At 37.7% G+C, this 25885-nt stretch overlaps 2 protein-coding genes across 9 annotated transcripts; one reads left to right on the top strand and one right to left on the bottom strand.

Moving 5' to 3' along the window:
* Positions 1–47: 47 nt before the first annotated feature.
* Positions 48–12374, bottom strand: nexn (nexilin (F actin binding protein)). Of its 4 annotated transcripts, XM_044129440.1 has the most exons (15): positions 12128–12340; positions 9683–10091; positions 9393–9590; positions 7562–7646; positions 7321–7469; positions 5081–5284; positions 4823–4996; positions 4443–4631; positions 3856–4047; positions 3017–3061; positions 2647–2841; positions 2228–2449; positions 1310–1504; positions 852–1215; positions 48–700 (listed from the first exon to the last, which is right to left on the bottom strand). In XM_044129440.1, exons 2-15 carry the CDS (start codon positions 10040–10042, stop codon positions 687–689), a joined length of 2586 nt encoding a protein of 861 aa, XP_043985375.1. In that variant the 5' UTR covers positions 10043–10091; positions 12128–12340; the 3' UTR covers positions 48–686. The 4 variants fall into 4 exon arrangements, with proteins under 4 accessions (XP_043985375.1, XP_043985377.1, XP_043985373.1 ...); XM_044129442.1 differs by lacking the exon at positions 3017–3061 and having other exon boundaries at positions 12128–12374; XM_044129438.1 differs by lacking the exon at positions 48–700 and having other exon boundaries at positions 817–1215; positions 12128–12374.
* A 5190-nt stretch (positions 12375–17564) lies between these two features.
* Positions 17565–25849, top strand: tab3 (TGF-beta activated kinase 1 (MAP3K7) binding protein 3). 5 transcript variants are annotated; one of them, XM_044129448.1, is made up of 9 exons: positions 17586–17798; positions 18032–18197; positions 18472–18628; positions 19730–20738; positions 20847–20978; positions 22140–22300; positions 22636–22729; positions 23788–23871; positions 25005–25849. In XM_044129448.1, exons 3-9 carry the CDS (start codon positions 18527–18529, stop codon positions 25142–25144), a joined length of 1722 nt encoding a protein of 573 aa, XP_043985383.1. In that variant the 5' UTR covers positions 17586–17798; positions 18032–18197; positions 18472–18526; the 3' UTR covers positions 25145–25849. The 5 variants fall into 5 exon arrangements, with proteins under 5 accessions (XP_043985382.1, XP_043985385.1, XP_043985380.1 ...); XM_044129447.1 differs by lacking the exon at positions 18032–18197 and having other exon boundaries at positions 17565–17798; XM_044129450.1 differs by lacking the exon at positions 18032–18197 and having other exon boundaries at positions 17565–17798; positions 19730–20078.
* The last annotated feature ends 36 nt before the right edge of the window (positions 25850–25885 follow it).

Consider the following 25885-nt stretch of genomic DNA (forward strand, 5'->3'; position numbering starts at 1 on the left):
TGACAGAAACTACACACATTAACGGTTTCAATCATTCATCGAAAAGATGCATTTTTTTTATTTTATTAAAACTTGTTCTCTATTTATAATGTAATAAGACAAATCATCAGGCTAGCCTACTTTTCATTAATTATCAAACAATAAAAGATGTTCTTGACAAATAAACAATGACTTCTGAATCAAGAATTTAGAGGAAAATTGGAATTTTTAACATTGTTCATGAAAAATAATCAATGATCAATTGTTTTTGTCAAATTCTGCATATAAAAATTGGGATGTACACATGAATTTATTTACTGCAAAATGTGTAGTTGTACCTTGATAAGTGTTGCCTCTCGGTGTGAGATCCGATTAGTCTTGTTTGCTGTTTATGGACCATAAAAGTGTGATATTTACATTGTAGATCAACAGCATTTTGAACTGATTAACATTGTTGAGGTTTGAAGCACAATGCAACTCCTGGTGTTGAAACAGGAATCTATCTGTTTTGGCACAGGTATAATCCAAAATCCCTACAGGGTGGGCAGCATTTTCCATTGAGCAATACGTAAACAACATAATTTCTTGTGTCTGTGCGTGCATGTGCTGTGTATCCTTGTCTTAGGAATGCCAAGCATACTGTCCGTCCCTCTACCATTTGACCACAGTGGATGATGTTTTACATTGAAAAACAACAGGGAGGGGCTTCAGTAGTCATAAGCTGCAAGACAGAAACAGAAGAACTGTTATGAAAGTTTGTTTTTCAGCCTGAGTTCCAGAACAAGAGGAGCATGCGATCCACTTTGTAAAGTGAGGTAAATTCCAGGGAATGATCACCATGCAGGCATGCGGTCACACCAGAGTGGTCTTACTTTCTATTGTGAGAATGCAGGTACTTGCTGCTGTGCCCCTGCTGTTCACCGCCTTGCACATGTACTCCCCCTCATCCTCCGGGAAGGTCTCCGGCAGGTAGAGGCAGTATGTCTCTCCTCTTTCGATATACTGATAGTCCTCACAGTCCTGGAGCATCTCTCCCTCAAACCACCAGGTGACCTCTGGCTTTGGCTCTCCGGTGATCTTAACGGTGAACCGAACTGGCTCAGAATCCACCACCGACTGGTTTTTGAGGGGCTTTTTAAACCACGGCGCACCTGACCTCGCGTGATCTTCCTCATCTTCATAGGCTGCAGATCCGTTGATGATGCTGCCTTCATCCTCGCCATCATCCTCCTTTTTCTGCAAGCAGACAAAAACAGTCAAGTTCTCTTACAGGCATCAAATGAAGCCCAAGTGAGCCTAGTTCTAATTTGTATGTGACAGAGTCAGGTACTTTTTGCAGCGCAGCATCAATTTCTTGCTGTTCAAACTGCATCCTCTGCAGCTTCTGCTCCTCTATTCTCCTCCGTTCTTCTTCCTCTCTGGCTTTGGCCATTTGTTCGAACCGGGCCCGCATGTCCACCTTCTGTTTGAACGGTAGGTCGTCAGATCTCACCGAAGTTGCTTCTCTTTCTTCTTCTTCCTCGTCCTGAAATGCATAGGGCATACTGTATGTACAGTTCAAACAAGATTTCTAAAAACACATTGTAAAAAGACATGGCCATTGTTCATTTGGAGGCCCAGTTTGCTTAAACACCTTAACCTCCATGTTACTTCAATATGATGCTCTTTCCTCTTTCTTCTTGCCAGACTGGGCTTTTCTGCTCCGGTTGGTACATTAGTGTTTTTTCCTGTGGATGACACTATCTTACCAGCTTCAGTCACTATCTTCCCACGGTCTTGTTGATACGTTTCTTAACAAATCCAGTGAATCTCTGAGATATGTAGAACCGACCTCCTGACTGCTGGACGTTCCTATGGCCGAACTGTTTAAAAGTGTTGTGATCTTAGTTTGAAAGCCTCTGTATTCAAATAAAGCATTTTTCTGGCATTTCACAAGTAGAAATAATTTTAAATTACCTAAATGGTTGTGTCTCTTTTTATACAGTGGACATATGTAGTATTTTAGGTGTATGTGTCTTTGAATTATTTTTCAATAAATTTAACTACTGTACTATATTTTGCTTTTTGATGTATTAGCTTTTGAAAACTAACTATTTTCGTCTTTTGACACAAGAATTTGTTTGTAATAGAAGACTCATTCACAATTTCACAGTAAGACATCTAGGATTGTTTTAGTTTTCAAGGTTCTTTAAGAGTCAGCGCAAACTATGTTCTGCAGAGAAACGATAAATTGTCTGAGTCCTCTTACCTCCTGGGCCCTTTCAGCTTCTCTCTGTTTAATTTCGTCATCAATGGCCTTTCTCCGCTCTCGTTCCATCTCGATCTTTTTCTGGATCTCCTCCTCTGTCAGCTGCTTGATTTTCTCAAATTTGGACTTGAGGTTTTTGGCCTTAATGGAGCCAGTTTTCTTGAGTTTTGTCAGTTCTTCGTATTCTGTGCTTATGACGTCTGAGCTTTCGTTTATTTCTTCCTGTGAAATATCACCACAAATTAAGTGTTATATTATGAAAGTTTAAAGTCACAGTCCAAAATTAAAACAAAGAATAATGGTGTCATATTCACAAACATTTGTTTGGATGAAGTCTAGCAAATGAATTCAAACCTTAGGTGAAGAGGTATCTAAAACAAATGTGGGTTTCCACAAGACTTTAAAATTGAAAGACAAACCTCTCCCATCTCTTTTCTGAGCTGCTCAAATTCCTGCTTTTCTTGCTCCAGTTTCTTTTTGCGCTCCTCCGCTTTGCGTCTCCTCTCAGCCTCTTCCTTTTCTTTTAGGAGCTCCTCAAAGTTCATCTCCAATTTTCTGGGGTGCAGCGCCTCCTGAGACTCACTCTTCACCATCACCTCGTCATCTTCCAGCACCTAAAAGAATATCACGTAACGTAACGTAACGCAGCGTAATGTAACGTAATGTAATGTAACTCCATTCTCACTGTGCATATAGAGTCAGGATACATCGTGTTATTATTCTGCATGAAAATCCAGATTTAAATTTGACTTTATTGTATTTTTTCAAAAATGTTAACTTAAACCTTACTGTTTCATCTCCATATGTAGAGTTTTCCTGATCCGGGATAGGGCTCTTAAAGAGATGATTTGGAGATGGTAACAGCAGTACAGACATATCACTTGAGCCCAGTAGAATAATATGGAGAACATATATAAAGGCTAAAAGTTTACATACATCAATTATGAAAGTCTTAATCATTTGGATGTTTTAGTGATGCATTTGCACTGTTGTGGTTTTTCTTACATTATGGACAAAATGATACAGCATAATTTTGATCAAGTTCTCGAATGTGCCATCACGCCTTGCAGTAAAGCATACCCTCAGCATGATGCTACCACCACCATGTCTGTCAGTTGGTAAAGTGTTCTTTAGTTTGTAAGTTTCAGGTGCCATGACCCTTGAAAATAAAGTGAACTTTATTTAATAATCAGCTCCATAATGGGAAACAGTTGTGATTATGCCACAACTGTATTGAGGGTGACAAAAAATTAAATTTCTTTGCAGCGTGCTAAAGCAAAATAACTATATATATATAATATATATATATATATATATATATATATATATATATATATATATATATATATATATATATATATATAATATACATATTTTTTATTATATATATTTGAGCTGCTGTGTATGATTTTTTACTTGATAATAATAGAAAAATCAGAATAGAAAACAGTCTCGGAGGCATAATTCATAGGCCAAAATTATTATGACTTTCATAACGATGATATGTAAACTTATTACTGGCACTGTGTAAGCACTATAAAAAGGCTGAACGACTGAACTAAGTCATATTAATAACCAGCCCAACACAAACGTGCTGTAAAATTTGATCACTGAGTCTCTAGGCTCACCATGCTCTTGCGAGCCTCAGCAAAGAGCCTCTTCTCCTCCTCCAGCCTCCTCTTGGCCTCCTCCTCTGCTTTCCTCTGCTCCTCCTCACGTCTCTGCCGCTCTAAGTCCTCAAAGCTGGCGCAGATTTTTCCAGGTTTGCTGCCCTCTAGGTTCAGCAAGGCCATCAGCACTTCATCATCTTCATCTATCAGCTGAGAAAAGAATACAATGTAAGTTTAAGGATTGTTGGTATTGTCTGTAAATAACCTACTTCTTCTATGATTCCTCTGAATTTTTTCCCTGGTATTATTTTCTCTATTTGGGAGGTGTTCTGTGGGTTTATTCTATCAATGTTAGTTTTGTGTTACTAATTCAACCTTTTATTTTTGACTAATCCTTTCAGACATAATAACTAAGCTCCAGTTAAATATTTCCTGTTTTACGCACAATCTTTTATAATCGGCAACAAAACCTGCAAATTATGGTGATGTTTCCTCAGAAATAATTTTAGAAGGTAGTCTGTGGACCTCTTTGCAAGATAGTTTTGAAAACCATGCACATATTTATACAAATAATTTTTTTAAGAAAAAATGAAAACAATATTGACCATGCTCTTCCTTGCTTCGGCAAAACCTCTTCTCTCCTCCTCCATGCGTCGCTTGGCCTCCTCCTCTGCTCTCTTTCGCTCCTCTTCAACTCTTTGCCTCTCCAGCTCCTCGAAGCTCAGCCTCAGTTTTCCAGGACGAATCTCCTCTTTGTCCTCCTGATCCTCCTGGCTGATGTCCTCATCTTCTTCCTAATTAGATGTAATCTTTTAGGTTTGCTCGACACATTTAAACACAATCATAATTTTAATTTTAATTGTTTTAAGAACTTTAATTGCTGCATGAGGCACTAAAGTTCAGGTTTTAGCTATGTGAATATGCACATTAAGTACAAAAAATAAACATGTTGCATTTGTTTTTACACTTGATGTATTTTGTTTACCATTCCCTGTTTTGCCTCCTGAAAAGCCTTCTTCTCCTCCAGCAAACGTTGTTTGGCTTCTTCTTCAGCTTGCTTCCTCCGCTGCTCCTGCCTTTCCTTTTCCAGCTCCTCAAACGTCAGCTTCAGCTTTCCAGGAGTCACCGACAACTTCTCTGAAGGTTTTTCTTCTTCATCCTTTTTCAAATAAAGAAGACTCTTATGTCTTCTTATGCCTTATGCCATGGTGAGGTTGTAAAAGCAGCTTAAAACGTTTTTTACCTCTTGTTGAACAATAGAGCGCCGCTTGGCTTCCCTGAAGGAGCGTCTGTTTTCATCATAGCGTCTCTTCTTCTCTTCCTCTACCTTCTTCCTCAGCTCCTCCTCTCGGCTTTTCTCAATGTCCTCGAAGTTCATCTTGATTTTGCCTGGAGGTCTTAACTGCTTCGCTGGAACCACTCGTATCAGGATTGTGTCATCTCCTTCCTGTAAAATACATCAAAATTCATTGTGAGGTTTGGGCCTGAGAGTGGGAGACTCTGCAGGTCTACTGTCACCATTTGCAGTGGGTCATTATGAGGGCGAGGGGTGTGCATTCAAGATAGCTGAGTCTAAATCTGTCACAGGATGGAAGTCTACAGCAAATTTAGAAACTGGGATGTGTGGGAAACAGTTGGCAGGCCTGGGCTGTCTACACCTAGCAGCTCACTTCTAGTTCCTTCTATATTGAATCTTGTTAACCTCAAAGAAAATAGTTGAATAAAACTAAGTTGTGAGTAAAAGATGTAAAGTAAGTGCTTAAAATCTTGAATTGTGAATCTTTAAGCAGAACATGCACACTAATGTTACATTTTTACATGATATTCACTGTAAATTAATTTGTAATATATATGATTTAGCTTTACTTCATTTGTTGATACAGGAATAGCTCAAAACTGATTTCATTTATGAAAACTGAAAGCTCTCTGAACTAGACATTTTTATTCTGTTCTAGTAAATTTTTATAACATGTTAAATTTAAGGGTATGTATGATGTTAAATGTGTTTTGTGTGTAGATTTGATGTTTTCTCAACAAGCAAGATAAAACAAGAAAAAAAATCAAAAAACTTGGATTACTTTTTTAACGTACATTGCAAATATATGACAACAGGTGTAAACAAACAAAAAAAACATAACCTACAATAAGGTATGACATACAGTATGATACAATATGTACAATGATGTGCCCTGCTAGACAATATGATGTTATAAACTATGTACAATATGATGCAACTTAATGTGATCTTTTTAAAAAAATCGAACAAAATATTTAACCTTTATTTTACCAGGTTAAAATCTTATTGAAATTAAAAACCTATTTTAAATATTATGAAATATTCTATATTGTATACAACACTGTGATGAAATATGTGACAGTACAATATGATGTAGTCAGTGTAATATATTTTCAAAACATCAGTCTTGTAAAGTATTGCATTTAAGACGGAATAAGACATGCAAGGCGCAAAATTTGCTGTTGTATTTTACTTTTTTAACTAACATAGAAGAGTAATTTATGCCAGTGATTTTATATTGGACGATGAGGTTTACATAATACATGTAGGCATGTTGAGCAATATCTGTTCATGAGCAGGGACTCAGCCAGAACTGATTCCACATCAGCTTTGCAAATGTGTTTCCAGTTTCTCAGTGGAATATTTTAGCTTCTACTTGAATCAAGGGAGACGGGATATAAAAGTGAATGGATAGTGAGATGGGTTACTGGTTACAGACCTGCCTTTCTTAGATTGAAAGCATTCATTTAAAATGAAGACTACCTGTTAAACTTCTGCATACAGTAACTTTACCTCAACCAACCATTTGTAGGAGACTTCAAAGTTGATCTCCTACAAGTATTGTAATTTTGGTGGTAAAATAGTGAGCTGACAATTTTGAAGTCAGTTTTAAGATGTAGGATATAGCAGTCCATAAAGTAAACTTAATATCACAATTATCTCTCATTAACAGCGTCCTGACGGAGTTTTCCTTCTGTTATTCATTTCAGTTCTGTTAACGTCACTCACACTGCAGAATTCGGGCACCGATATAGCAGGTAATTGCCTGTGATTACCTATTTGGCACAAGAAAACTTACATAACCCTTTCTCGAGAACTTAACAGCAAGCCTTGTGTTATTTTTTCTGTGCATAACAATTAGTAATCTTTCAATCATTTATCTCAAATCATTTTCCAAACTTGTGACACATTGAATATGCTGTCGGTTCATAGTCTTCACATGTCATCCATGCTACCGTTGGGTTTCAGACCTATATTCAGCCCCTGCCAACTGTTCTCATCTCAAAAGCCACTTAAAATAACTATTCCAAGTGGCAGCTGAGGATTATCTCAGTCACTGCAGAGGAAAGTACTCCATGAAGGCAGGACTGAACCATAAAGGCAGGACTGAACCACTCACACAGGCCGCCATGCTTCTCAGTAAGATATGAGACTCTTTGCAACCAGTTAACCCTGAGATCACTGACCTCAGCAGCTTTCTGAGCCAGTTCCTTCTTAATTTTTGCTTTCTCCATGATGTCCTGGGCCTCTCTCTTCTTCCTCTCCTCCTCCATCCTCTTCCTCTCCTCTTCTTGTCTTTGTTTCTCCATTTCTGCAAACTTCCCCTTCACACTACCTGGATAAATCACACAGAAAGACGTAAGCCTTCAGCCTATCTCCTTCTCCGCCATATTCCTATTAATAGCTGCATCCCTTTATGCGTCTTACCTGTGATTTTGGGGACGTAGGACTTTTCCACCTTTTTCGTTTTTACCTCCTCTTCCTCATCACTGGAAGCAAGTAGTTCTTTTATCTGCAGTACATCAGAGAGAGAGAGTGGTGAGGTTAAGCTTTAGTTGGGATCATTTCCTCTGCCAATAAGGAGCCATACTGGTCCCAGCAAGAACTAGGGCCAAATCCCTGTTAATATCAGGGTCATGTGGACTGATGATGGGCCTCTGATTGGCCTGCAGTGTAGCTCCACAGATAGGGGATGAGCGTAGGTGTCCAACCCTGGCAGGCTCTGGCACTACAGGAAGGTTGTTGTGTCTGCTTATCAACACTAATCCACTCACATAACATTGTATCACTGCCTTTATTTTATTTCCTGCAGACTAGAAGAAAAGCTGTTTACTCTCAAATACTGGATTTCTGGTTTTATTTTTGCTCACTAAAACTGAATTGAAAATTAAAATCCCATTTATTTGCTAATGAGCAAAATTAAAATATTTTTATTCTATTTTTTTTTTATTCATTTATTTTAATTGGGAGGTTTTCTTTGTAATTAAGATCATTTGTACCTAAAACCACTGATTTCCATCTACTGATTATAAAATGCATGAAAAATATAATGTGCACAAACAACAAATATAGGATACATATTTTCTTCCTCAAACCAAACATGGATGCATCCTGGATGTTGAGTGGCCTTTTCTTTACCTGATAAGGGAAAGATTTATTTATGTATTATAAAAACTTTTATTTAGATTGACATCTATATCCGAACAACTTCCTGAATTCAGTTAAAATTGATTTAAAAAATCACAAAACTCCTAAATGTAAGGTTGGAATAAGGATTTAAACTAAACCAACATAAACTGAATGAAAGACAGAAATAATAAATCACAATAAGATGTCTTTCAGATGAATAGAAGGCTGCACTTTTAAAACATATGAAATTGCGATTAGTGGTTTGGAAAAAAAGAGAAGTGAAAAGGCTGAGAAAGACATGATCTTTTTAGATTCCAAAATTACAGTTTACTTGAAAATTTTCACAATAAACTGTGTTAATTCCTCTGACAAGCTGCAGATAACCAGAAAATAGAAAAAGAAAAAAAAGCAGCTCTGAGTCTTTGTGAAAACACACAAAAATAACATAAAAATGTAATTAAACTCAATAGGGGTTGGGTGAATTTCTCATTAATTATTTCTGAACAGGCACATTTGATGTTTTTTTTTTTATTATTCATTAAGTATGTTGAATACTAAAGATTTAATTTTTCTTTTGAAAAAATAAATGCAGATTTCCTAAAGATTTAGCACAAACTTAAAGAAAAATCTAAATTTCCTGGAATTAAACATTTAGATACATTCTAGGTGTAACTTATTGAAAAGCTGGTTATTCTAGTATTACATAATCTGATGTGATCTAACATTTAAAAAATTAAGTAAAACCTCCAAGACAACTAATATTGTGATTTTGCACTATGTAGGTGAGCAAAATTTAAGATAAATAAATTACCTAATTTGTAAAATAATAATTTTTTGCAGTCAAGTGATTTAATTAGTGCATGTCAGTACAACTAATGTTTAGTTTATGATTAAATGCACACTAGTATGACTTTAAATGAAAACCAAGACAAATCAAGGCTGAAAAATCATAAAACTGAAATGAGTTATTAAATGTGACCATTAGTTTTAAGGCAGTGTGTCTGGAGCTGCAGCGCTCTGGATTAAAGACTAGTATCTCACTCAGACTGGCAGCTTTGTCACCTCCATCATGCCCCATCATGCCATGCAGCTCACAGTCAGACGTTAGTGCCATTTGTCTCTCTTTGACCTGCTGCTTTCTGCGGTTCCACTCCCTCTCCTTGACGTATTGATCCTTCCTCTTCTGCTGTTCCTGCCTGTTCCTCTGCCGGCTGCGCTCCTCTCTGGCTTTCTGCATGGCCTCAAACTTGTTTGTCACATCTCCTTTTTCTTTGTTCAGCTTCGGCACATAGCTTCTGGCCACTGGTTTTCTGGCCCTCAGCAGCTTCTACAGTTTGTATGGAGATTATAAAATGTTGTGAGACAGATTTAACGGTTATATAATGACACACTCTTGCTTGTCCAGCTCCAGTGTCTTACCTCTTTCTTAAAAGCCAGATCAGACATGTCCTGTGAGTTGTCTGTTTCCTGTACTTGATCTTTACTGTCCGAAACACCATTGACAACATCGTTTTCCTCACTTTCTTTGCTTTCCTCTCCATTCAGTTGTGTTGTCTCAGCCTCCTCACTTGTTTTGTCTTTCACTCTGTTAGTTTCTCTGCCTTTGCTCTGTGGTGTCCTTTCACTTCTCTCCTCAGCATCGCTAAACGTCTCATCATTCTCTTCCTGTCTCATTTCCTCCTCCGAGTCTTCTTCGCCACTCATCCTGTGCTCGTTGTCGTTGGCATCATCTTTCTCATCATGAACGTCAACAGCTGCAACCTGTGCCACCTCAGTCATGTTTGTGCCACAATGACAAGTTGACAAACAGGATTTGTTGTAATTGAAGCTGAAAACCAAGGGGAGAGTATATTGATAATCAAATTATCAATATAAATGGAAACATTTTATAACACTTAAATTGCACAGTAGTACAGGTAGATTATTGAAATAAACAATTGTGCTCTTTGTTTATTTATTTTAATAAAAAGTTGTTCTAGCTCCATCCCTCTATCTATCTGTAGCTCTGCACTGGACAAAGTCAATAACTGAGCAGCTTCTTTTTTTATTTCCACGGAAAGTACTCCTGACTCAGTGCTTCTGTTTTTATCTGAATCTGTCTCTTATCATTTTGATTTGATAAATCCATTTCTACTGATTGGCATTGAATAACTGTTTAAATCAGAGACTGAATTAGGCCAAATACAACAATTAAATCTGAAAGTAACTGTATGATTGAATTATGATGGATCTGGATTCATTTGAGCCAAACTGGATTCAAAATTATTAGGCGTGAACTAAAACTGTTTATCTTTTTAAAGTGCCTTAAATTTTGAATTGTTCCATATATTTAATACATTCAATAAAAATCAAACAAAAAAGCAAACTCTGCTTGTGTTGGTTGCTGCTACTGGTAATGAAAACAGTAGAAGTGATGTGATTTTTCCATAAGATCTTTGAAGTCTTAATTACATTCTTTGGTATTAGCATTTTTATCACTGTAACTTTGTCGTTGCAACAGCATTTTATTTTTTCAACGTTAATAGTTAGTTTGTGTTTTTCTGATGTAATCTTGAAAGCAGATTTGAGGCGAAGGCAGCCATTCGGCTCCTCAGTCTGTTGAGAAAGAGTGCAGTGAAGGCCTGCTTGCTCCTATTTATATCCCACTCATGCACCCAGAACATGTGATCATTTCTATTTGTAATGAGTGATAGGCAGTTGGACAAAGATCAAGCTGGCACCCACATGTCGCCCAAAGGACCCTCCACAAAATGGCCAGACTCAGAGCTCAACAACTTGGTGAACAAAGGGGACTATCAGTCATCCCACTGTAAAACAGTCACTTTGTCAGCATCCACACACACCTTCTATTCGGATCTGATGCTGTAAATCAGAAATTGGTGTATTTTGAGCAGTTTATGGTCAAACAGGAGTGTTCAAGATCAACACAATCAAACGTGAAAACACCACAGGTAAAGGAGAAACTAAAATGACTTAACCTGGATATATATATTGAGCTTATTCATGTTTCAAGTCTCTGTAGTTCTGAATAGGATGAGTTGTTAAAATAAAAGTTTAAAAAGGGCGTCTTTCTGTTATAACAGTTTCAAAAGCCTGACTGGCTCAGATATATTCTTGTTTAGTCAATAGCCTTTGATTTTCAAACCGGATGAATACCAGTAGCACAGAACGATAAATATGGAATATCACTTGTCATTTTCCCAAAGCATGAAACATGTCGTCTGAAGCTAAAATTTACTGAATCATTGTTACATAATATATCCTGTTAACTCCCAAACTTTCATCAGTCTGCAAATTTTATTGACTAAACAAGAAAATTTACTTATTTCCAAAAAATCTAATCTATAACCTGAGTAAAATGCTTAATGTCTTTAAAGTAACGCAGCACTAACTGAAGAAAATTGTGCTAACTGGAAAATTTTAGTTTCAGCAGGTGCTGTCCTATTTTTGTACACAGCTGGCACAAGAATTCATGACGAAAATAAATGAGTTTGACACGTTACACGGAAAGATTCAAGTGTTATCACTACCGTAGCTTAGAGTTTTCTTTGGACCTTGCAGTGAGTGCATGTGAAGAAAAAGTGCAATTCACCAAAACACAGCGGACTTGTAATAGGCTGGAAACAGCTAACTTTTCCAGGCAGTCATGAACAAACCTGTTAGATAAAATGCTGCTCACAAAGTTGAGTGTATGCATTTTATTATTTTGCCACTCCTCTACTTATTGTGTTTTAATTTTCACTTTGATATGTTTAGAAAAGATAATCCAACACAATTCTATGTCCAAAGAAAAAGTCACAGTTATTTTATGAGATAAGAGAGAGGAGCAATTGTGTTTTTAAATAACAAAAAAGAAAGACTTACCTTCTGATTGTGCTTAAGTCCTCAGGTTTTGATTCAAAAATCCTTTTTTGTAGATAAATACTCAAACTAGTGAAGTCAGAGCTGCCAGACTATCGGTGAGGTTTGACCACGGTCTGAACAGACACTACTGGCTGCTGGTTGGGGGTCAGTGAGGCGTTTCCATAAAAGTACCGTTACTTTCTGCCGGACAGCGTGCAGGCCTGTCCCACATTCAGCTGTTGCCCAGTCTGCGCTTCTGCACATGTGCACCAGCACCACACAGGCCTGTCCTGGTTATTAGTCACAGCTGCATAAATAGGAAACTCCTCTTTGTATTTATTTTGATAGAAATAGTCACTTGCATCTTATCTGGACTAAATAGACTGTTGCTATTTTAACCAACAGAACAAAATGAAGTGGAAGGGAATAAACAGTTTTTCTCCCCCCTGCCCTCTATTTGCTGAAAAGTGTGGCATGCATTTATAATCAGCTCTTTACTCTGACACCAGTAGATAAAATCTAGTGCAATCGTTAGCCTTGTGAAATCACTTAATCAGTGGTTAGAGGTTGTCCATTTGTGCATAATTTCAGTTCTACATAATTCAAATTGTCTCCGAAGTTTGAGCTGGTCATGACATCACACCCAAGTAGTGAGCGTTTTGGTTGCAAGTCAGGAAGCACTTAGATTTTCTATTTGTTTTAAATACTTCTACAATATATTTCTCTGGCTCAATGAATTACAAACTTTCAGAAGGGTTTAATGTTTATACCAATGGTGATTTAAACTACATTATTTATTTTTATGCCGCCATATTGGATACTGTACTCGAGGGAGTTTTGTTGTTTTCCAGAACTTGAAAATCCAATTTTTGCAGTATAAAAAGCGAGCGTTGGATCTAGAAAGAACTCAGACATTTATTGTCTAACATTATTGAACAAATAGCATCATGAGAACCGAGCAACTCACCAGATATGTCAGGAGTAAAGTTATGAAGAGGTCTAAAGCAGAGCTGGGTCATGAATAACAAGCAAGCACCTTTGTCCAAAAATTGAAGAAAATGACATAATTATAAACCTACAAATACTTGGTCGTCTACCCAAACCAACAACCCAGAGAAGGAGAGGATTAATCAGAGAAGATTAAAAAGATACACATAGTGACTCTACAGAACTAAACTATTAGTTGTGCACTCCACAAAGTTGGCCTTTATGGAGGAGTAGTAATAAAGTAATTATTAAAGGCAGATGTGCAAAGCAGGTAGAGAGACAGACACCCCAAAAAACTCAGAGTTGTAATTGCAGCTAGAGGGGTTCTACGAGTGCTTTATTTAGGGAGCTGAATACAAAACCAAGTGACATTGTTTCCAATTAACTATTCTGTTACTTTGTTTCAATCTATTACTTGAAAATCTAGTGAAATACTCCAGAGCGTTTAAATCTAATATGAGAGGATGTGGACAAATTTCAAGGGGGATAAATACTTTGGCTAGGGACTGTACACAGTGATTTCAAACCCCTGACTTTAAAATTATTGGCTACACGTTGATCAGGGAAACCAACACCAAGCTGGCTGAACTACACAGTGAAGCACTGTGTATGTTATACACTTTTGAAGGCATTTGTTTTGGACTGAATTCTAAAGGCAGACTCTAATATTTGTGGTCTTCTTGTTGAGTCCTTGCCAGCAAAACTCCTTACTTATCAGTTAGGAAAGCTGTTTAGGCTTTTGTTATACCAAAATAACCTGTATAACGCTGCTATTCTGGTATGCACTGACCCTTAGAGAGCTCAGTGACATGAAACAGTGTGCGTGTGTTGAAAAACTAAAGCTTCATATATTTTAGATGTCAGAGCTCACATACAAGTCAGTAATGAATTGAACTGAATTGAATTGAATAGCTTGAATCAGCTAATTGGGGATGGGTACCTGCTCATTGTAGATGGATGAAAAATAAATATCATGCTATAAAACCACTAAGTTTCATCCATGCAGAACTGTTGCTACACTGACAAAACCAGCCTGAAAATACAGAAAATTCAATTTTCTAAACAAACATTTTGCTCAAGCTTTCATAGTGCTCCCATAACCTTTGTGTCATAGTAATTATTAAGTTTACTGAGCTGAGGTTACTATTGCAAGGCTGAATATGATAAAAGCATTAAAAGCTACTCTGTTTCTGAAAACAGTTGGCATTAGTTGGGGCTTTGGGAAACCCCTGAGAATCAGGGTCAAGTCTTGGGCTGCTCTTCTCAGAGGTGTAACCAGACACTCACTGTGTCATTGCAAATGAAAGAGGCACAGTAAAAAAGCTCTGGATGCCTTCAAGAAAACTCAAGGGATTCTTTCAAACATCTGAGCATAAACACTCAAGTTTTTTTTTTATTGCATAACATGCAGAAACTAAATATTAGAGAGTTACTTCATACACAGAGCAGCTAAATGTCAATTCAGCTCCTCAAATACCCTTAAAATAGCCACAGAAGTCTCACCTGTCTTTGTCATAATATTTGTATGTCATCATGTTTATACATTTTTGTGAAACAACTATCCATCTTCAAAAGGTTTGATTTTGTAAGTGCCGTTTTAAATTTCATGCAGATCAACCTTCCCCTCAGTTTGGGGTCTGTGCTGTGAACTCTCTGGGCCCTGAAAGCTTCGTCCCCCTGTGTTCTGATTGCTGCAGGACAACAAGGACACTGCTTTAAATAGAGCTGCAGCTGTGGCAACTAATCAGCAAGGAAAGGACAGCTAACCTCAGTCAGACTGGGCTTTAGCGTCAGCTACTATGGCAATGCCCTTACACCCCTCTGAATATGTTAGTGGTGGTCCAGCTTCCAGATGATTCAGTAGACCGACTCAGCAGGTCAAACCTTCAACCTTCATCATGTACTGGTAGAGGGACACACCTCTCCACACCCACGTAAAACCTTTAATATCTCTGTACTATTGAGTTTGGTGCATTCTCAGGTCATTTATTCTCCGTTACCTCTCTGGTATTGACACTATTAAGTTAATAAAAAAAAACATCTGATTGTCAACAAATTTAATGTCTGAATAATATGTATAGCATCTTGTAGTTGGTGGGGGGAAACCTATAAAATTACAAAACATCTTAACTAAAATAAGCAGCTTGTATGTCCATTAACATTATTCCCCAGATATGTTAGGGGTGTTTCCAACATCAGATTCACAATTCAATGAATAAATGACTAAATTTATTAAAATATCATTCTCAAACGTATCAAAATTTTAAGTGTGCATTACCTTTTCATGTTCATTTTACATTATATGTTTTGTAGTGAAACACAACACCTGAAATTGCAACAACCAACAATTTATACCTAAAGGAAAAACCAGCAACTGTTTTTTCTAAATGACAATAGAGACAATTCTTTCTATGCATAAAAAACACTTCAACTGCATGAAGACTTGTAACTTTAGCTGCCCAGGTATAGTCCTGAGCAACAGCCTCCTGTGAGTTGTTTGAAATTAATTTTCATGTGCAATTATTGGTACTATGAACTCTTTCCTCTATATGACAGAAAAATAAAGTACATGCCATGTAGGTCATCCAAATAGGTAATTTTTAAAGCTAGAACTAGCCAAATGCACTTCAGACGTGAAATATTTCCAGCGCTTACACCATTCACACCACCAGGTGGTGTCCACTCCCATTAAATGGGCATGCAAATAGCCAATATAACAAATATTTTCTCTCTCATCACCCTGTGAGCCCATGTCATGCCGGACAGAATGCCTATACTGGATCACTTTTCTTTATTTTCCGTATTTCAGATAACATGTCCAAATCTGAACAACATTCAGATATGCATGTACTGAGATAAAAGGAATGTAGTTTGTATACTCTCATGTTTTTGCAATTTGTGTTGAAATGGGAACACTGTATGAAAGTTGAACAACACTGTAGTATTAATGCTTGTGATTAACACTACACAGTCTTTCCCAGTTGTCACTGCTAAAAGCTAAGCTGTCATGGGAGAAAAATGAACTTCTCCACAGAGCAGGTGCTCTGTGATTCACTACCAGAGATAAACTCAAAAATTCTCAAAAATAAACAAGCTGGAGTTCTAAACTATATGCTAAAATGATATTCTTCCAGATGGTAAACCACACAAATAAAAAATAGATCAGACATCTCTAACTGTCTTTTGATAGACATACTAATTCTGACAAAAACATATGATTTGATGAAGCAACTGGATTTATCTTCACCCTAGTTCAAAAACTGTTCACAAGCCTAAAATAGACTGAGCTAATTTTGCACCTTTACATTGTGACAGCACATATCACTGTGTCACAATCAAGCCTGACGTCACACACACAGATTAAGATCACTCTCACTCAACTTGTTCTCAAAGGTTGGTGTGAAATGTGAAACTATTATTTACAATAGTAACTGAGTCATTGGTCTATCTTCATTGAAAAAAGAGCACATGCACAGTCGAAACATGTTTGACTGAATGCTTTTTAAAGAATTCTGCAAAATTACCTTCTTTAGAAATACATATAAAAAACACTTTTCTTTAGTTCCTAAAGAGGTTTTTCCCTTATGCTGTATCAATGCGCTGCTCCACACATCTATCTATCTATCTATCTATCTATCTATCTATCTATCTATCTATCTATCTATCTATCTATCTATCTATCTATCTATCTATCTATCTATCTATCTATCTATCTATCTATCTATCTATCTATCTATCTATCTATCTATCTATCTATCTATCTATCTCTATCTACCTCTCTCTCTCTATATATATATATCTATATATATATAGATATATATATAATATATATATATATATATATATAGATATATATATATATATATATATATATATATATATATATATATATATATATATATATATATATGTGTGTGTGTGTGTGTGTGTGTGTGTGTGTGTGTGTGCGTGTGCGTGTGTGTGTGTGTGTGTGTAAATATGTAGCTTCCTGTGAAAGTTTTTTACTTGCTCTACATTGTTGGCATCAATCACGTCAATTTGAACGGCTTCCTGGTTTGGTGTTGTGTCGAAAAAAGCGTCCCTCCCCTGAAAATCCCCCATTTCGCCGAACATTTAGTGCTTTTGAATGCCCAATATATATATATATATATTTTTATATATATATATATATATATATATATATATATATATATATATATATATATATATATATATATATATATATATATATATTTTGTATTAAGCATGAAAATAAAGTTTTGGGGTTTTAATACGTCAAGCACCAGGCATTTTCTTAACATTATGATAAGACATCTGCCCTAGCATTGTGACATGGAAAGATAGGCTGTCATATCAATATAATAAATAAACAAATAAATAAATAAATTGACATTCTGAATAGTGAACATTTTGTAAATCAGGACTCCGCAGCCCTTGAATGAACTGTGGCGACGCGTTTGTAAGGAAGGTTGCTTTTAACTGTAGGACGCTTTTTCCGGCGTCACACCGGAAAATCCTGACATTATCGCGATAAACTGACTGCTATGCAGTTCAGTTGCAGGGGCCTGACGCTGGAATGCGAAACTACAAGTTATTTCGCCGAAACAAACAAACTGAAAAACATCTCCCCGTGGTTTCCGAAACATCGAAGCGTCCCTCTGTAGTCAGCTATGGTTTTAAACGTAACAGAGACTTTTAACCAATGGTAAGTTTAATGAAATTGTTGACTGGCTTTAGCAGAGTTAGCTGGTCCATTAACAGCCGGGGGACTGTGACAGCTGAGCTGCCTTAAGTTAGCATTAGCAAAGTTAGCTGCTTGGCAGTTTAGGAAGTGAGTTAATCTTATTTAAAGAATCATCCTGTTTAAAGGATTGGACTGCTAAATTAGTACAAGGTGACATTAGAAAAGCTCTCAGGAATAGTAACTCCGTGTCTCAGTGCGTCCACGCAGAACACAGGTGCGGCTGTTTGTTTGGGTGATGTTCCGGAGGCTAACTGACGTTGATAAGTAGCTTGCTAGCTGACGGCGGTATGTCGACGTTGCCTGGTGCAAAAGTATGGCGAAACAAACAGAATGACAGGCGCCTTGCAGTTCTGCATTAATGTAAGTGAATATGCACAATGTCTTGCTTAAGTTGTTCTTGCGATCGTAATGAACTTTAATTTTTCACATTGATGAAATATGTGCAATCTTGTCATTGACAGTTCAAGCTTGCTATGCCCCTTAAGGACTGCTTCTCTGATATATGTAATGACTTTACTGCTGACACTCAGGGTGTGTTTGAAGCAATCAGTAGGCCAACAGGTTTATTGCAGGCTTTTCCCTTTGACATTACAGCTTGATCACGGTTTTTATCGTTTACCCTCTGCTTCTTCAGGGGATGAGACGACGCATGCACCTTTGGGCCCTTTGACTCTCTGGGTGGGTTCAGGATGGCGCAGGGAGGCTCTCAAGTCGACTACCACATCCTGCAAGACCTCAAGCAGCGATTCCCAGAGATCCCAGAGGGAGTAGTTTCTCAGTTCCTTCTACAGGTAAATGCACACTTCAGATGGGTATGATCTTTTTCTTTAAAAAAAAAATGTATTATTGGTTTTCTGCACCTACAAATCCTATTTGCCATAGAATATTTTTTGCCCCAACAAATTTCTTTTCTCTACAGTATATTTAGATGTGTACTCTAGAAAGCAGATAGATTCATTCAAATAAATCATTTTGACTTAAAGCAGAATATCATTCATATGCATTCTGAGTTATTTTTGCTGGGTTGTGATATTTAGATGTGCTTCTGAAAAGATGCAGTTTTGTTTCGACTGTGATTTTCATTTATAGTCTTTTACTTGTAAATAAGTCCCAAATGACTTCATAATAAATCAGAAGTGTAAATCTAAACTGTAATGACAATCTGGTGGTTGCTTACATATTGTATGGCAAATATTTGGCATATAAAATTTCACAGTTCCTTTGGCAATGAGGAAATAAAAATAAACAAAAGAAAATCTAAATATGTCATTCTTGTTATATCATATTTTAGGGTTTTGTGCTAAGATTATGGTGAGTTTGGATAGTTGCTAATTGACTTTTTTATCTTTTGTTCTTATAAAAGCAAAATCTTTGCAGTTAAAAAGTATGTAAAACTAAAAGTTCAATTTATAAACAGAAAGTCAACTTTTTTGAGATGATCCACTGGCTCTTACTCTGTGTTCTATCCCACACAACCATGTAAGACGTAATTGCCAAAAAGTCCTCTTTTACTTGAAAACTATTTACTGAAAACTATGAGAAATATGCAATATGTAAATAAACTCCATAAGTTTAGGTGTTGCACCGGATCCTTGTTTGCCCCTTTTCTCCATTTTCTCCCCCATATTTAACTCACACTTAGTTAGTGTAAGACATTCATTAAAGACATTTATTGTTGCAAATATATGTTCTTTCAGATTAAATAAAATATCTACTAGTACATATTACAGTATAATGCTGCAATCTCTACAAATAATTTGGTTTCATAACCACTAGTTACCATCTTCTAATTCCTTTTATTGACCTGAGCTGTAAAGTTGTTGGATGAACTTTTGAACTCTGTTATTTAATAGCACTGAAATGATCTTAAATCAGCATTTTGACTCTTTCAGAACAACAATAATCTGGATGTTTGCTGCCACCTGCTGTCCCAGGAGAGTAACAGATATCTCTATGGTGACTTCCATCACAGTCCGGAGGAGATGCGAATGAGTCGAAACCACATGCTACACATTAGCTTGGGCTATCCAGGTTCAGAGGCTGGAAAATCAAACGGAGGAGGAGCGGGGCGTTCCTTGGTGCACAGCACCAGCGACGGTCACATCGACCCTCAGCGGCCGAGCTACCCTGAACCCCTGTCGGCTCCCGCCACCATGGCGCCCTCCCCCAGTTACAATCCTTTTTTTATGAACGATCAGAGCCGCTCATCCAGCACGCCCACGCCTCCTCCCACAATGCAAGGTATGTCCCCCACGTATACTCCAGTTCCACGATATTCTATGAACCCTATTTCTGTCACTCTTTCGCAAACCATACCTACAGTCCATCAGGCTCTGCAGATTCCTCCAGGGCACTATGTTAACAGCACCAATAACACCCTGTACATTCGGCCCTCCCCCTCTCAGAGCCCACAGCCAGCTCCCTGGCCGTCCCCTGGAGCCCCCGTCTACCAGCATCAGCAGTCCCCATACAGCACCCCCACATATGGCTCCCCTTACAGCTCACCTCAGCATCAGGTCCAGCCACAGCCTCAGCCACAACCACAGCCTCAACCTGGGCACCAGCAATATGTCTTCCTTCCCATTAGCCCCCCAAACCTCACAAATATGCCCTACCATCACCAGCAACAACCTCCGCCACAGTACAGGCCCTACCAACCGAAAACCCCTCTCACAAAACAGATAGAAATCACCCTGGAAGGACCAAGACCTCGCAGCAACTCGCCTGTTCACACCCCACACCCCCAGGGCTCGCTTTACATGGCAACAAGCCCCTCACCCAGCTCTCCGTCGCGGCCTATCACGATCGCCGGACCCCCTGGACCAGCGACTTTCCACCCGGGAATGTACTTGCAGCACCAAGGCAACACAAGGCCTCGGCAGGCGTCCTCCCCCCAGCCAGGCCAGTCTGCCTACACCTTCAAAATTAAAGTGTCCCCTGGAGGCCAAGTTCAAAGACCACCCAGCTCACCACCTGTCGCTGAAGCTGAGTCTCTTCTCAACATTGTAGATCAGGGTGCGCACAGCGCCACCCCAGCACCCATCCTGCCCATCTCCGCCCTGCCAGCGAACATCGCCAGTCAGTTTCAGCACTTACCCCGACGCTCAAGCTCAGCCTCTGATGACTATGCCTACACACAAGGTAAGTGCATTTATTACGTATTATTTTTTATTTATTTAAGTACAGCAAGTTGAGGTATTATTTATTTATGTTTTTAAATTGGCTTTCGGTCCTTTCAAGAGTGTAAAGATTAGAGATGCACCAGTCCGTCAATCAAGAGTGAAGTAGTTAATCAAATTCTGAAAACTTTTCTTTGTTTCTAGTGTGACTTCCAATGTACACTTTAACATTATGACTAAATACATCTATTTAGATTTTTTAAAATCTTTCAATAACAAATGGCTTACTGAGTCATTAAGGCCCTCTAGTAAAACCGTAGCATGAACAGGAAATTACCCAAAATTGAACAACAAATAATTTCCAGTTCAGAGCTGTGATCTGTTTGAGTCAAACTTTCCAAGGTAGCAGCTTAAAATGCGACAAAAACTTTTCTCTGAAGTCATAGAAAGTTTGCACATTCAGAATGGTGCAAGATGCAGATGTTTTCATTTAGCAACACTTCCAATAGTTTTTTAAACCAGTGCTAGATGCAATACTCTGAAACCTTTTTGTAAATATACTTCTTTATTGTCTGAAATAGAGATGCACCTATAAATCATCCAGAGGTCAAGTACTGAGAAAAAAATTATTAGTTAGTTTTTTTTATCTCTTGATTTCATGCATCAGAACTGAGAACACCTGCATTTTCCACTCTGTAAACATGGTTAATTTACTTCTAAACCTATGAGCAAAAGTTTTAGGCAATTAAAAACTTAGAAGGCTAACATGGTGTAGCAAGGTTACATGTTACATCAACAACACTTGTATTTATTTCCTTTCGTTCATTTTTCTTCTTGATGTCATTATCAGATTGTAATTTTAAAATTCCCTCTTGTATTTACTATAAAAGTATTGAAGTGTGCAGTGTCATCTTTGCATAATTTTTCAGTTTGCTGCCTGATATTTAACCCTTGGATTCTTAAGTTGTCTGAAGTTAAATGAATGGAATCCAAATATGTTTTGCTAAGCAATCTTTTGAATTTCTCCAGAATGTAATTGTCAGCCTCCTTGAAAGCTAGCTGGGCTGTTTTTTATGGCATGATTTGATTGTGTTGTGATGTTGAAGGACCAACAGAGCACTGAAGAAAGAAATGGCTGTTTATTAAACAGCTTTCCTCACTCCTGCGTTTTTCTTCCCCACAGCTCTTCTGCTCCACCAGCGGGCGCGGATGGAGCGTCTGGTAAAAGAGCTGCACATGGAGAGGCAGAAACTAGAGCAGTTGAAGACTGATGTCAATAACATGGAGTACGACGCCCTCCAAAGGCGTTTTCGACGGGTCAACTCCACACATCTTGTTCCCAGAGTGAGGATCGTAATATGTACAGTGCCTTAAAAAATAATTGTCCACCTTGCTTTTCTTTTTTGTCACAATTTTTCAGACCATCAAACAAATCTGATCAAATTAAGATAATTTGAATACTTTCCAAAACTTATTATGTGTCAAAACAAAGATTAGCCACTTTCCTCATTCATATTCACTCAGGCCTATTTTCTGCCAGAATGCAGCAGTATCCAAGAAATATTTCTGTTCATCATTATGAAAACAACCTTTAAAATACTTCATATTTTTAATAAGAACATTTTGAAAGTTAGATTGGGAATATGAAATGTTTTAAAGACGTATTTCACTGACTGCAGCCGGAGGAGATTACCCGACTTCGAACTCACAACAGACAACTGCAGATTGATATTGACTGCACACTGAAGGAAACAGATCTGCTGCAGTCCAGAGGTAGCACACACACACACACACACGCACACACACTTAAACATAAACATCTACATTAATAACGTTTGAGTGTTTATATAGATGAGTGTGTGTCTAATTTATTTAAGTGGGCTGATTCTAAAAGAACCAAGCGTCAAAGCAGACAGAGTTGGACCTGAAACGATGGATGGATTCTGTTACTCTCTTTATAGATGCAGCGCTTAAATTGCTAGTTGCTCTGTAGCAGAAAACAAGCTGATCCATAACCGACCCCCCACCCTGTCAATGCTCAATTTGGTTGATCCAAAACTCCTGCTGATTCTAACTGATAGAATGATTTTCAAACAATCTGCAGCTCCAAATGCATTGAAAGGTGTCTATGCAAAGCATTGATTGAAGGGGACCTAATACAAACTTTATTTAAAATAATATTATATAGTGTTTAATATCTTCCCAGTCATACACTATTTTCTGTTGGTATCCTCCAGTTCCAATATAAAAACATTGAAATTTATTGTAGTAATGTGATGAAATGTCAATACTAAAGGATAGAAATACTTGAACAATTACTGTAAGTGTAAATGTACAATTGTATTTTTTTTTTCAACCATGTTTCATATAGTATTGGTTTCAGTCAAGAAACTTGGCTTTAAGTTTGCATCATGTCAACAATGTGAATGGCTGAAGCTTGTATTTTTTTACTTCTTGATTTACTGTTCAAGTTATAAGTAATTTCATGCTGCTATTTCTGATTTTATTATGTGCTTAACCCCTTAACTATCACCCCCAAATTGCTAACATGTTATCCAACGGGGCCATGATGATACTGGTGACAGTTTAAATAACTAAAAAGAACAAATAATTGATTTAAATAATACAATTCAAAGCAGAACATTTTGAAAACCTCTTACCCTCAGCAAAATTTAAACTAGTGGGATTTAAAAAACAAAAAATTATGGGGACCATCTTTTCTGAAACTTTGCAGTGTGAACAGCTTGAACTGAGACTGGTTTGACTTTAAGGTGTAATTGACACTCTCAGGTAAACAAATCCAAACTCTTATTTCTGCTTTTTCTCTACAGGGAAGTTTGACCCAAAAGCAATGAGCAACTTCTATGACAACATTCAGCCGGGTCCGTTGGGTCCGACCAATCCAGGGAAGAAAGGTGAGGAACATTTGAAACTGTTAATGATAAAGGCTTTTGAAACTAGATACAGTTTGAATTAGAATCTGACACACTTTTGTTTACAAGTATCTTGTTGATCCTTTTTTTTTTTTTAAATTGAGTTTATTTAAATATTAACGTTGCATTGAGATATAATATCTCTTCAGCTAGAATTTCATGGTTAAGATGAGCTGAAAAAAATCAGACAAGTTACCACAATAAGTATAACACAACAAATACCCAAGACATGTAAAAGAATATGCATTAAATGGAAACTACAGTTCAAAACAGCGATGCTCTTTTACTGAAGCTGTTTTTAGTAAGTTGTTTGAAATGAATAAGTGAATGTAATAAATGAAAGTTAGATATTGTCTGGAGATCAGAGCATAATTGAAGAACCCAATTCTGTTCTGCGTCTGAAAAGTGTGAGATTTGATTCAGGTATTATCAAGCACTGGATAATTATGAACAAAAGGAAATAGAGATATATCTGCATATTTCTGGTCCCATCATCTAAAACGGTGTTTCTCAACTCTGCTCTTCTAAGCACACCGCCCTGTATGTTTTACACATATTCCTGCTTCTTCACACCTGATTCAGATTATTGCTGTTCAGTCCTATTAATCAGCCTTTAGTTAAAGTCAGGTAAGCAGAGAAACTGTTATAATAAAACAAACAAAAAAAAAACAAGTTGGTCAGCATGCCTTAAGGACCAGGATTGAAATGGTGAGGTGATGGTTGAGAAGTCCAGTGACTGTGGTTTTTGCAGGTTTTACTCTTATAGCATGAGCACTGCAGAAATGTTTGATGAACTTTAGTCTATGCTTAAAATATGTTCTGGAAATGTATATCCATAGCTGGATCTAAATGTATCCCAAGATTATTTTAAAAAGTATTTTTTTAAAATTGGTCCCAATATTGACTTTTGAGGAACACCTGTCCTACTTCTAATGCTTTAGAGTTATAGTTATCTGCTGCAGTCTTGAATAGTTTTTGCTTGAATTTATCTCTTGATAAACATGCATTGAGTGGCATCCACTGAAACTCTTGGTGAATGTGATACATTACCTGAATTGGGTGTTTTTGTGCTTGATGTATTTACGTTTTTTTTTTCGTGTCGTTTCTTTCTTTAGAGGGGGAGCAGGCCTCCAAGCCGACGCCTCAAAGAGACGAGGATTTTGAAGGAGCTCATTGGAACTGTGATAGCTGCACCCTCCTCAACCACCCTGCACTCAACCGCTGTGAGGCGTGTGAGATGCCACGCTACAGCTGAACTCGGCATGGCACTGCGTCGCCCATCCCTGCCCTAATCTTTGCAAATCTTCAGACACCCTGAGCCCCGACTCTCAGAATCTGTCTTGACGTCTGCTCCTGTCAATCGATATACAAGCTCCCTTTACTCCCTTCTACCTGCTGAGGAAGAGCCACTATATCTCCCCTCTGATTTCTCCTCCTCTTGTCCACTACTGTGCACTATGATCATTGTTTTCTTTGGTGGATCATGAATCTCCTGGCATTTGTCGAAAAACAAAAAAAAAAGGGGGCTGGAAAAGGTGCAACCGCAGCAGTGACAGGGACACCGTGGTTTCTGGATGGAGGAGTAGCGGCTGTGGTTTACTTAGGGAACATTCCAGGCAGAGGAGAGTGACTGCCCTGTTTACACTGTGCCCATCGCTGAACTTGGAAAGGAGGCACATCCACTTTAATCCAGGACTTGTGTGTTTCACAATGACAGCGGAACAATGAACGAAGTGGTATGTATGTAAGTGACAAATGCGAATTGTAGATTGTACACTGTATCTGGCTCCGTGTGGGAGCTCGTATCACTGAAAGAACACTAAAAGACACTTGCATAAAAAGTATGCGCTTTGTACTTTTATGCATATTATGCCACCATGTATTATGCGTTCAGAAGATGTTGATTTCCTGTGCAAATGCCTCAACTTGCTGTACTTAATAAAGAGCTGATTCTATGTGACTTGACGACACAAGACCTCAGTTTCTTTCGATTCCT

This window comes from Gambusia affinis, linkage group LG10 (genome assembly GCF_019740435.1).
Source record: "Gambusia affinis linkage group LG10, SWU_Gaff_1.0, whole genome shotgun sequence".
In the NCBI taxonomy this organism is placed as follows: Eukaryota; Metazoa; Chordata; class Actinopteri; order Cyprinodontiformes; family Poeciliidae; genus Gambusia; species Gambusia affinis.